At 38.9% G+C, this 13,549-nt stretch overlaps 1 protein-coding gene and 1 pseudogene across 1 annotated transcript in view; both read right to left on the bottom strand.

Annotated features, from left to right (window-relative positions):
• The window catches only part of ME1 (malic enzyme 1), a 169,837-nt gene extending 163,647 nt beyond the window's left edge, over positions 1 to 6,190 (bottom strand). The window contains exon 1 of the mRNA XM_031455990.2: positions 5,672 to 6,190. Within this exon, the coding sequence (XP_031311850.2) occupies positions 5,672 to 5,749 (78 nt within the window). The 5' untranslated portion in view covers positions 5,750 to 6,190. The remainder of the gene's footprint in view (positions 1 to 5,671) is intronic.
• Positions 6,046 to 12,612, bottom strand: LOC116154505 (acyl-protein thioesterase 1-like; annotated as a pseudogene).
• Positions 12,613 to 13,549: the final 937 nt, after the last annotated feature.

Genomic DNA, 13,549 nt, shown 5'->3' with positions numbered 1-13,549 from the left:
TCTCCCCTCTCTCTAATCTCAAAGGTCTCAAGTATCTGAAACCAGTTTAGTCGATGGCTAACTTAGATACAGCTTCAGGGCCTAAGGAAAAATATTGATGTTTTAAATTTTCTAAATTCATTGAAGGCAACAATAATCCTTTGTTTTAAAGTGTACTGTAGATACTGACAGGCATATGTAAAACAGATAAATAACATTATACTGTATAGCACAGGGAAATATACACAAGATCTTATGGTAAGCTCACAGAGAAAAAAATGTGACAATGAATATATGTATGTTCATGTATAACTGAAAAATTGTGCTCTACACTGGAAATTGACACAACAGTGTAAACTGACTATAACTCAATAAAAATAAAAAACAGAAAACTTAAAAAAGTGTACTGTATTACATACATCAAGCTAAAGAAAGGTAACAACATATTATCCATAAAATATTTCAAATACCACTTTGTATCAGTTTTACCAATACACTTTATATTTAGGCCCCCATGTCTAAGAAAATTTCTTAATAATTTAGGTTAGAAACATTCCCAAATTAGTTCTACTGAATTTTAACATATCTGATGATTGATTCTGGACCCATATACTGTCAACAAGTTTGCTGAGTTGGCTCAGTAAGATAAAATAAATAATGATGTTATGAGTAGGCCATATCAGGCCACCTGGAGTCTGTAACAGTATTGGGTCATGTCAGTTTTGAAAACCATTGGAAAACAGTCCAAATACTTGTTCTGTCAGAATAACTGATTACTTTCAAAGTCAAACATATTAAAGTAAAGGCTGGTTTCACACCACTGGAAGTTTTAAATTTCCCTTCTTTGCAACTCACCGCTCTTATCCCAGTAATTTTTACTACCCAGGGCATACCTCTACTTTTCTCAAATAAGCCATAGACTTTCATACTTCTACGTCTTTACACATTGTGAGCAGAGTCCCAAGAAGCAAAAAGCTTTCCTTGTTGTTTTCCTTTGCAGAGCTATCTTTAACCCACATCTAGCATTCTGTGAAAATCCATGATAGGTTGCAAAGGTCACGTGGTATCAGCCAAGCTCACTTATATGCATCTCAGAGTAAAATGTAAATCTGCCTCTTCCAGAAAGATATATTTTTGTTTTTTTACTATGAAATTCATAAATTTAATAGACAACACAATCATGTTTGATTTGATATAAATCAAAAATTCGAGAGATGGGGTAACAATTACACTTTAAAAAAGTACTTTATAATTGTTCTAGCTATGAGTTCAGACTACATAAAAGTACTATCATATTAATAGCTATTGTAACAAAAAAACCTGTTTTTATAATATATAGTTTAGAAAAATTAATATACACTCTTTAATATCTAAGTAGAGAGGTAAAACATAAATATTACAATGGAATATAAGCACATTCACAGGACTCATTCATGGCTATGTCCTCTGCACCCAGAATATTACCTAGCATACAGTAGGTTCTGAATAAATATTTGTTAAATTTTAAAAGAGATAAATAACTAAAATTATCACTCTCTTTTACAAGGACAGTAACTGAAGCTAGTTAAGAAAATCTCACTTGAAATCTCACAACTGCTAATGAAAAGAATTGCAACTTAGGCTCATTTCTTCTAGACACAAAGTCTTAGAAGGTTCGTTCCATTATTTTGCATTTTCCAAAATTAGAAGGAAATCAGAACACAAAATGAAAAATTTCAAACCTATTCCTCTCTTCAATATTTTCTGTATGCCATATCTTCTGGGGCCCTATCACCAGTTCTCAAAATCAAGTTCATCTTTCTACTCATTAAGGCACAACATGTTCTGGTTTGGTGCTGTCCTATATTACCAATGCAACAAACAAACATGGAGGCATATGGCTGTACATCTTCATTACAATGGCTTTCCCATCAGTGGGATTCCATGTTAAATGATGTATATCAGTTGCTCATATTACTGAGGGAACTCCAGAGAACTGTATGTACTGACAAAAGTTTTTGAATAATTCATTCTAGTATAATTTACACTGAAGAAAAAAGAGGAGGTTTAAGGTAACTTTCCTTCATCATCACCCTTGTTTCCTTTTTTCCCTACAACACATTCAGCTAGGTCTTGACCTATCAAGACAAACGTCTACAAATGCACTTGCCCAGAAGCTCATTTTTCAGATTTAAAAGTTAATCATGCTCACCAAAACTGACTTAGATAAAACACCATCACTATCTGAAACTGGATCTAACTGCCTTAAATGTTGAAGAGTGGTATCTTTGAGAGATTTACTTGTAGGTCACAATATCACTTAATCTTAAAGATACAGAAACCATGTAAACTCAACTGAATTATGATAGACGTATCAATTAGGGTTTACTGACATTGCACAGAGAAATACAGCAAACTAGTAAGTTGAAAAATAAAGAATTAAGTGTGATTACTTTTATTGTGTGTAGAATTTTAATTTTGATGAATAAAACATTATTATTTTAATGATTATTGAAAATTTCTAAGAAAATTTGAAACACAACTCATCAGAATCAGAAGGTATCTTTGAAGATCATAAACATTAAATTAAATAAGCATCTGTAATGAAGGCAAAGATAAGCGCCTGAAAAGTAGTTTGAACTGTGAACAGGAAGATACTGAACCTCCTAAGTGTGAGGCAGAAATGCTTCTCCAAATGCTATGATGATATCCTACCTGGAATGATGCAAACTTGAGTATACAAATAGTAAGAACCATACATGAATTACTACCAATAAAGAAAGATCCTATTTCTCTAAGGTTTTCAAAATTCTCTATTTTTTTTAATTCAGATCACATCTACTGTTAACTTTGATATTTACTAAGACTGAGTACCTCCCAAAGGTTATCCAGAAAATAATTAAAATTTCATGGGATGGTCAGGTTTAAACCAAATTCCAACTTTTCTGACTACACTCCATTATACAATACAAGGGTTTATGGAGTCAGCTGAACTTCAGATTTCAATGTGAGTCAGGAAATTACACTAAAGAGGATAAATGTCTTAGAACAATGCCCAAACTACCATTTGAAAAGCTACCTGCTTCAAAAGCTGAGTACTGCTTGGAAATCAAAGAAATTTTTTAAAAATATGGTTCATTCTTTAATTAAACATTTATTTAATGTCCGCTGAGCAAAATTCCGTACTAAGGATTATGATCCCCACCCTAAGACAATCAAGATCAACTAAGAAAAAAAAATACAATGCAGTAAATATAGAATAACATGGTACAACTGATTACACAAAAAAGAGGTGTTCAATAATGCTAATAGGACCGATAATTAGGAAAGTCTTCCCCCAGGAGATCATTAAATCAATTAATGACATTTTAATTGTAGGAATTACACAGAGATAAAAGGAAAGTATTAAGAGATTCAGCAAATATATTTTAAAAGGAAGGCTAAGGTGGTAAACTAATGAGATAAATTTGGAGAAGACAGTAAACCTAATTAGCAGATTGATTTTACATTCAACATAACAGGAAACGACATCCTAAAAACACTTGGATAACAGAAGAGTAACAGGAAGAAAACGCTAATTGATGAAGATATTTCTCTCATACCCACATGTAAGACAGACTAGAATACTGAAAACCAGAAAAGCTGTTGCAATTACCAAAAAGGTGAGGCAATTAAGATGTGTGGGATTGTAAGTGAAGAAGGCTTAGGGTAGCCAGGTGACAGACTGGACTGTTTTAGGGCGTAAGATCTACTAATGATTTCTTTGCAGCCAAGGTTATCACAAAAATCAGTAAAAATTCCTGGGCTACTGGAAAATTTAAAGGCCCAGAGGTCTTCAGAATAGAGCCTATCAAGATCCCACTGCTATGGTTTCAGTGGTACAAATGAGGACATCCTGTTACTTCCATGAGGTACCACACAACCGTCTCAGAACTAACAAGAGTCAAGTTTATTCCAGTGATCACCCCCAAGTTGGTGAACCAGATTTTAAATCCAATTTGACACTATGCAGACAGTAAAGTTCAATTACAAATTCAAAAAACATGTTCTTAACACGTTACTGATTCACCTTAATGTCCTTGATGGAAGATCTCTGTGATATTATTACTCTTAAGTAGAAATTAATCCTTACTCATGAATGGGAGTTAAAAGGATTTCAATATCATAAATTCTTGATGTAGACAGTAATGGCATAATTGCTTTTGCTCAGGGACTGCCTATTTCATCTACCCACTTGAAACAGACATTCTTGCCCCTGACTTGAGGAAATTCAAACAGGTTATACCACTCAGGTATAACCTTCTTAAGTGGTTCTTCTTAAGTGGCAACCCATTATTTGGTCATAAATTACAGCAGGCAGGTACACAAAAAAGTCATAAATTGTTTTGTCACATCAAATTTTCCCTTTTTCCTACTGAAAATAGGCCCCAATCTGCAGAATAATAAAAAGGAGGAAAGAAAATCAAACTAGCAATTAAATTCATTTTGAAGAAAAAAATAAATATTTAAAATTTCATAATGCTTTATGACCACAAATACTAAATAATCATAGAAAGGTAAAAATTGCCTGTCGCCACAAAAATCAAAAAGAACTCGCAGTAGCTATAATTTATACAATAAAACAAATCACAAGTCTTCAAGTCATTAATAATGATCAACAAATCACTGGCACCATGGTGGGGGAGGCCGGTGCTGAGGTCTAGTTCTTAATGCAAAAAGGTATCTAGTAAAGAGACCCAAAGCGACTCAACAGGCCTCTGTGCTGACTGATGGCATTTTCCATGTACTCAATAAAAAGGAATCGTCAGAAGCACACACTTACACAAAAGGAACAGTCAATCCACACACAAACCTGGCTATAAAATAAGTGTGACTACTAAGTATCTAGAGAAGCAAATTTATCAATTCCAAAGTGTTTTTCAATTGAAAGAACTCTTAGGTATACCTACACTACATTATCAGTGAAGAAAAACGAAATGTTACCAGGATCTGAAGAAGGGCCTGTTGAACAGTGCACTAAAATTCCCCTTTTAATAAAAAGAGGTCTATTAAAAAAAATTTTTTTTTAATTTCCCAAAGGCCAGATTCAAAAAAAAAAAATAGTAATGGCTTCATCCACAGAGCCATATCTGGGACAGGGATTTTGCACCAGGTCATGCGGTGCCCAAGGCAGAAGCCACCCACCACGAATTCCCAGCCTCTTAACCTCCAGAAACCAAGAGGCCCCACTTCTAGGTTGTTCATGGGATCCAAGACTCTGAACACGTTTCTGTGCAGGCTGGACCAGGAGGGCCACCTCTCTCCACAGCAGCCTCCTATGGTCGCCACACTGAGTGGACCCAGTACGTGGGAGGCACATTGAGGCTGAGCGGGCAGGCCACCTGCTACCTTCACAAAAAACATTCCATTCATGCGCTTTGCTGACCCTACTTTCCTTAGCTTGGCTCTTGCCTTTGGAGAAGAGAAGCCGCGAAGCGTTTAAACAAGTTCCCTCTCCATGGTTCCCCAAACGGGATGCCAAGGCACAGCACCGCCCTCCCATCGCGCTGCCGGGTACCGACGCGCCCGGCCCGCACCGAGGCTCGGGGGGCACCCCGGAGGCCGCCCTGCTCGCCCGGCTGCTGACGGGGCAGCGTCCCGGGAGGGCGGGAGGGCCTGCCTGCCGGTGACCGTGACCGGGGTTGGGGGGGGGGGTTGGTGCGGGCGGGCTTACCTTGTTGAGGTGGGGGCTCCGCGTCACGGCGTAGCCGCGCAGCTGGGTATAGCGGCGGCGGGGGGCTTGGGGCTCCATGGCGGGCGGCGCGCGGGGACGGCGGGGTCGGGGCAGGCCGGGCCGCGCGGCCGATGCTTTCGGGGCGCCTGAGCTGACTGCGCCGGCGGCGGCGCGGGGAAAGGGCCGGCGGCCGGGGGCGGGCGTGAGTGGCGAGATGGGGTGGACGCGGCGGGAGGAGCCGGCAAGAAGCCGGTGTCCCCGGCCGGGCGGCCTGCGAGAAGCGCTGAGTCATGGTAGGAGATCAGGCGAGCGGTGAGCAAGAAGGAGGAGGAGGTGGAGGAGGAGGAAGAGCGAGGCCGGGGCGACACCGTTCCTTACACGCCTCGCCATCGGTTTACAACCACAGCTGGCCCAGCCCCTCCCTGCGTGGGACGTGGCTCGGTATTGTGCACGCAGTCCTCTTTGCTCCGGAGACCTAAGTGGGGAGCAAGGTCAGGCTCCCCCGCCCAGCCCGCAGGCACCATCATCCCTGGCCAAGGTGGCCCCTCAGCCCCACCCGCAGGGAGGTAGAGAGGGTGGGAAACGGCGAGCTTAGGGCAGAGGGGCTGAGGCACGGAGGGGGACCTGGGGGATGTTTGCAGTAGACCTCAACTGATTGATGAGAGTCAGACTTCATCTTGCCCTTCCTATCAGTTCTTCAAAACGCTCTATCCACTGCCCTGGATGCCAGCCAGGTCCGGGGGCCTGAGGAAACCAACCTTGACCCAGAAAGCCCAGGCCCGTGAAGAACTGGGAAAAAGGCAAGAGAGGAGAGTGCGGGCCTCAGGGCCACGGATCCGCAGGAATCCCTGTAGATCATCCATGGGAATTTTATTTTAACACCCCCTGAAAGACAGGGCCCAATGAACAGCCACATTTATTTTGTATATGTTAACAGTTCTAGAAGCCGGGGTGTTGAAGAATCTCTCTCCCTCTCTCTAATGATGGTTAATTCAATCTTTAAAAGCTTCAATTTCTTCTTTGGTAAAACGAAAAGGTCAGAATAAATAATCTCCTAGTTCTGAAATTCTGTTATTATTGATATTTATACTTGAAGTTTCAAGGAATGGAGGAGCAGTCATACCCCAGCCAGAAAGAGTATCTAACACTACGCCAGACACTAAGGGCTTTCTGTGCCCCAGCTTCCTTTGCAGGCGATAGGATGGCTAGTTTCTGCCCTCTTCCTACCTAATGATATTAGAAAAGATAGTGCTTGGAATTGAGGACTTGATTTGATATATCCATAAACTAGACACATTCAGTACAGTGTTTTATTTCTAATTATATTACTTTTCCTTATCAGAAATATTTACTACAGTCTTGTTTTTTAGCCACACCTATATCCAGAAACCTTAGTCCTGGTGTTTAAATTATCTAGAATCAGTTCTTTTAATAGAGAACACTGTATTTGCATTAGAGTTCTTTAAAGAGTCCTTGCATGTAAGTAACACTTTTCACTGTGAATTCTATAATCCATAAATAATTAACCCCACAACATCCGAGAAGAAGGTATACTTTACAAAACTCACTCTTTTGAATTAACTGAGGCACATTGCAATTAAGAGTGTTTTATCCAAGACAAAAACAGTTTAACAACAGGCCTAGAAACAAAACACAAGATGCTGAAGAAGAAACAAAAATGTTAGTACAACAGAACCTTATTAGAATACAGCTCGTATTATGTGAATTCAGACATATTATTTGTCTATTCCTGTTTCTGTCATAAAATATTTATAGATAGAAAAGCTGATGTAAATACAGGGAGTAGCCTAAAAAGAGTGTGTGGGCTCTTCCCTCAAGCCATCATTACAAAGAGATTATAAGATCCTGCCAATGTAGGTAAAGTTCACATCTCTCTTCCATATGGTTACTTCTCATGAAAAGAGCTCCAGTCCTCTTGAATGAATATATTTTGTATATTCGGGTGCAGCTCCAAGAGTGCCGGAAAGAACCTATTTTCCCCACATAAATGTTAGTGAGAACACCAGCTTTTTCAATCCTTTTTAAAGGTTTGTGAGGTTAGGTTTTACTGCAAAAAACCAAAAACGTGTAAGAACAAATACACTGGAATACAACTTTTGAGGGGGGTAGGGATATAGCTCAGTGGTGAAAAAAAGGTATGCTTAGCATGCATGAGGTCCTGGGTTCAACCCCGATTACCTCCGTTTAAAAAAAAATAGAAAAAAAAACTTTTGCTATAATTTTCCTTGTAAGAAACTACAGTCTTAACAATCATTCTACACACAATGGATGTTAAGAATGGGTGTGACAAACGAAGGAACCAGGATGTGTAGATTTCTGTCACACAGTGAGAATACTCTATCAAAATCAATTTTTCTTGCCCAAGTTTAATGCACAATTAGCTTTAATAATATTAAAATATGATTTTAGCATTCCTATCTAATGTCATTGAGATTTCAAGTAGAGAAAATTCAGGAAATACCTCATAGCACATATAACATTTCAAATTTAACTTTCATGAGAAGAATGATGATGTAATAGAAAAAAGATGTAGCTATGTGATGGTTTGTGGTATGAAGTAAATGATCCTGTATTTCTTCACACAAAAACACATTACTGCTATGGAAAATAAGTTTCGATTTTTTTTTAAGTTGAAAAATCTTACTATGCCTGGTTCTTCATACATTTCTGTATGAAGGAAAGACCTTTGACTTCTGGGGGTTCTAATTTGAGAATTCCAGTGTTCAGTATAGTAGAGAGGAGAAAGTTTGTACGAGTGGCCAACCTAAAAGTTCAGAATCAAAATCTGAATCCTTGGAGTGGCCAGCCCCAGGGTAATTGCCAACCTTGGAGACTTGACTTTCCCCCTGCACATTGCAGTGAGGATATAGCTTAAATGAGCACTTGTGTGGTAGAGGCCCAGACTTTACCTCTACCACCTTAGGTTGTCAGCCAGGACTCTAACAAGATGACATGTTAACAAAAGAAAAACATGTATTAACGCATGCAGTACACATCATGCAGGAGAAACCTAAGACGAAGAGTGGCTCAAAGCACAGCTTAGAACTGCAGTGTATGAAGCATCTTCAACATAGAGCAATACATTTGTAGAGAAATGACAGGACGAAGGTAGCAGCTTTAAGCTTCTAAGGGTGGCAAACCACAGAAAGATAAATACATGGCAAGGAATGGAATGAGGTTTGTCTGCAGATTCCTTTGGTCCTCAGAGATATGTTTTCTGGGCTGACATATCCTGGCTTTATACCTGACTTTTAATAAGCCTGATGAACCAAACTGTAAGTTACTGGTACTTGAGTATTGTAGTAACAGGTGAAATGGGTATGAGTCATTTCATTAGAATGCTTTAAAGAGATGTACCCTTATTTTATTGTATTCTTTAAGCAAAAGTTTATGCCAAAGCCCTATCCTCTAGAGGACCCTACAGAATGTCTAGAGCTCTATAAGGCATAATTTTTTTAAGAAAGCAATATTCCTCTTTATTAACCCTTAAAAGCATTAGCCCTACTATTAGGAACAGTGTAATACCACTGAATTCTTATTTTGTGTCAGTCATTAAGTATGTGAATACATATGATGAAACACAGTTACTGCATGGTGACTTAGTCTATGGATTTATTCCAAAATTACTAAGTCTCGACATGCATAAATCATTTATATCTTAACTATTCATTTATACCTGAACAAATTTGCATTAAGCATACTAATAATTTTCAAATGATGTAATGAAAAAATGCTGCTTGCAGTATTTTTATTTGGCTAAACTGCATTTGGGAAAAAGAAGCTAGCTGTTTCACTTATTTCAATATTAGTATATTCTGGATCATATTCTACAGAGATAGAAATTTAAAAGATCACAAATTTCCTACAAGGAGGTATTATTTAGTCTATGTCATTGGTATGTATTTGCAAAACATTTTAAGACTGCAAACATTAGAAGTTTCAAGATGGGGCACTGGAAAAGGTTTACGCTCTACTACACTGACGCAGGGTACTTCTCCAGAAGCCTTCATTATGATGTCAATCAAGTGGAGGTGGGAATTTTCAATGAACTTGATATTCATCGTTCCCTGGTGACATGAACTGTGCATCTTGCTTTCATAGGTTTTTAAGGTGACATTGACTGGAGTTACCAATGTTTTTAGCTTTTCTGCAGTAGGAGAACCAACTATTAGGGCAACTTAAGGATAGTAATCTCCATGGCACTGGAGAATAGAAATATCTCCGTTAGCACCACTGATGGGCCCCCCTGGAATCAGAGCCCCCAATGGAAGTCAGCAACTGTACCTAGTAAAACCTGCCAGTTTCTGCTGTGTGGTAACAGCAATGCATAAAGCTCCTTCCTGAAAAAAACCTCCCAAAATAATAGTGTTAAAAGGAAAAATGTTCACCTCTGCTCTATTAACATTTTTACATTTTCTGATGCTTGCTTAATTCCAGGTTTATCCTCTTGTGAACCTGGCCAAAGCCCAGTTAATACCAAACCGACAACGCGTAGCGAACGCGTAGCGATGTTCACACTTACTGTATCAGGCATTAACTGACACGAGAGGGTAATGATATTTGATACGTGAATTTCCGGTACCTGTAAAGGCCTCTTGCACATCCATGGCCTATGTCCCCCAGTCCATGAAGGAAAATCACGGCAGCGGTGGCCTTTCCCGGGCGAGCAGGGCCGGACGCCGGGCGGACATGTTGGAAGCTGAGAAGAGGGCGTGGATTAGGCCAGTGCTTTTCAGCCTTTATCCTGTATTAGAATCACCTGGAGAGCTGCAAAAACACTCTGGATTGGGCCAAAGTTGTTGATTTAATTGGTCTGGGTTATAGCTTTCGCACAAGGAGTTTGTGCAGCAAGGCCCCCAGATGATTCTAATTTACAGCCAAGTTAGAATTCTGGACCAACGGTCTAGAATAATGGTCCTCACACTTTTGCTTGCATCAGAATCAGTGCGAAGGCTTGTTGAAGCAGGCGCCACCCCCAGAGTCTCAGATTCTTTAAGTCTGAGGTGGAGCTCCGTAATTTGCAGGTCTAATAAGTTCTCAGGTGAGGCTATTGATGATGGCACCATGACCGCATTTTGAGAAATGCTGGTCTAGAGCAGCACTATCCAACTGAAATGGAATGTGAGCCATGTGTATAAAGTTTTCCAAGGAGCCACATTTTTTTAAAACTAAAAAGAAACAGGTGAAACTTGTTTTGATAATGTCTTTAACCTAATATTATATCCACAATATTAGTATGACTGTATGTTGTCGATATAAAAATTATTAATAAGATGTTTTACTTTTTTCTTTTGTACTAAGTCTTTGAACACTAACGTGTATTTTATACACACAGCACATTTCAATTTTGACACCAAATTTTTATCAGAAGTACTTGTTCTGTACTTAGATTTTATAAAATTTACAGCTGAAATAGGAGATTCGTATATCCAAGTTGTTGCCAACATACTTAAAAGTTCGTTAATAACTAAACTGAGTTTTATATTTAAATTAAAGTCGAATAAATTTCTTTTTCCTACTTGAAAAATTTAAGACTGTTTGATCTACTAAAGGTTGATCATTGACATTACCTGTTTTTACCTGTTTGTATAGGCAATTTCCATATTGTTAATGGATTGTGTTCCTAAAGTTCCTATGTAAGTCAATGATTTAGAAATCAGGTTGCATTTTTTCATATAAATAATTCAAAAAATGTTTCCAGGGTAGCATTTAAAGCATTAACACATAATGGCTGAAATATTGTGCAAAGAACGAACGAATACTTCCCTGAAGTTTTTAAAAAATAAAATGTTTCTGGATAAAATGTCTGACAAGTTCCAGTTCAGTATTCCACGAGTAGAATTGTTCTGTATGTCCTTGGGAAATGAAAGAGCAATATAAAGAATATTTCCCAGTAGGTACGAATTACTTCACTTGCTTTAAAAGGTAGAATCAACTACAGTCACATTTGGCTTTAAATAACAATTGTTTTCACCTCACTGCATAAATAAAGGACATTCATACAACCTGTGCATTAAAAAAAAATCACAGGAATATTTCCAAATGCAAGATACAGTTCAGAATTACTATACTAGAAACAAAAACAAGACTGAGTTGTAAATTTAAGTCCTCTGCTCAAATTCTCCAGTGGCTTCCATCTCACTCATAGTAGAAGTCAAAGTCATTGAATGACCTACGAGGTCTGGTACTATCTGCCCCATCCCCTTAGCTCTGTGGCTTTGTTATCTTTATCTTACCCTCCTCTCTCACTCTGTTCCAACAGCCTCTAACTGTCTTACTTTTCTCCAAGTAGGATAGGCACATTCCTGCCTCGTGCCTTTGCTCTTGCTGTTCCCTCTAACTGGAAAGCTCTTCCGCCAAATGTCTGCATGGCTTCCTCAGTCCTTCCAAGCCTTTACCCAAATGTCTTTTTTTCAGCTGGAGCTTTCACCGAGTGTTCCACGGAAGACAGCAATCACTGTTCTTCCTTCTCCTACCTTCCTTACCTCTGTCCTTCTTCCTTAATTTTTCTCTGTGTAACTTTTCACATTTAAATATAATATACAGGGTAAGTCAATAAAGTATCCATTCATGAATAGCATGTATTGTATTACTTAAAACCTAAAATTACATCTATTGTGAAAAAGATCAGGTTCAATGATTTTTGTGATTTGATTTCACTGAATTAAAGGTTTTAATGCTTCCTGAAATTTTCTTTTTATCAGTTAATCTAGATAAAAACCAACTCTCACCATTCTTATGAATAAATCTACATCATTGCTTCCAAGTCCTTTTTAGTATAGCAACTCTGCCATTTATTGGTGTGACTTTTTTACATTCAATATATTTAAACTAAAACAAAAAACAAAAACACTTAGGTAGTTTAGATAGAAATGAGCACTGGGCAGGGGGAGAGGAAGGGGAAAGGAACAATCCAGAACACAAAGAACCTGAGCTGTCAATTAACCAGAGCACAAGGAACCTGAGTTGTCAATCAATCAATCAATCAGTCAATCAATCAATCAATTAACCAATCACAAATCAAGGATATAAAAACAGGAAAAACAAGGGAATGGCGCCATTTTTCCTCTCCTGGATTGGCCCACTCCCAATTCTCGGGAGTGCACTATCTTTTACTTCTTTTACTTCACTAATAAAAATCTTGCTTAGATCACGCTTCCTGTCTCTCATCAAAAATCTTTTTTTTTGGGTGATTAAGAACTGAGGTAATCCTTATTTCCCTTTTCCCGGTAACAACTTCACCCATTTCTCCCACCTCCCAACCTACCACCTCTGACAACCACCAATCTGCTCTTTGAACCTATGAGCTTGGTTTTATTTATTTATGGATTCGACATATAAGAGAGATCATATATTATTGTATGATTGTCTTTTGTGTCTGACTTATTTCACTTAGCATAACCACCTCAAAGTCCACCCAGGTTGTTGCAAATGGCAAGATTTCCTTTGTGGGTTTTTTTTGCCTGAATAGTATTCCATTGTATGTGTGGGGTCCACGGATATCTGGCAGATTCCTGCTCCAAGGCCCTTCAAGCATCCAGTTGCTGCTTTAAAGATACTAAAGAACATTCTTTTCTTAATACCTACCTGCCTTAGCTGAACTAACTACTCCAGACAATGATCAACTTTATAATGACCAGAAGCCTAGCCACCAATGACCAGTCACAACCCCCTACCCAAATCCCTAGCCCTACCCTTTCACAAACCCCCCATTCCCTGCTACCTCAGCATCAACCAGAGAATTGTGCACAAGCCAATCATGCACCTGCAACCCCCTTTGTGCCCACTGTCACGTAAGCACAAGGAGTTAAAGGTTACCCTCCCTTCTAGAAGACCTCAGCGACCAACCCTTGGGGC

The sequence above is a fragment of the Camelus dromedarius genome, chromosome 6 (assembly GCF_036321535.1).
Source record: "Camelus dromedarius isolate mCamDro1 chromosome 6, mCamDro1.pat, whole genome shotgun sequence".
NCBI classification, from domain to species: Eukaryota; Metazoa; Chordata; class Mammalia; order Artiodactyla; family Camelidae; genus Camelus; species Camelus dromedarius.
This window is presented reverse-complemented; position numbering and strand designations above follow the sequence as displayed.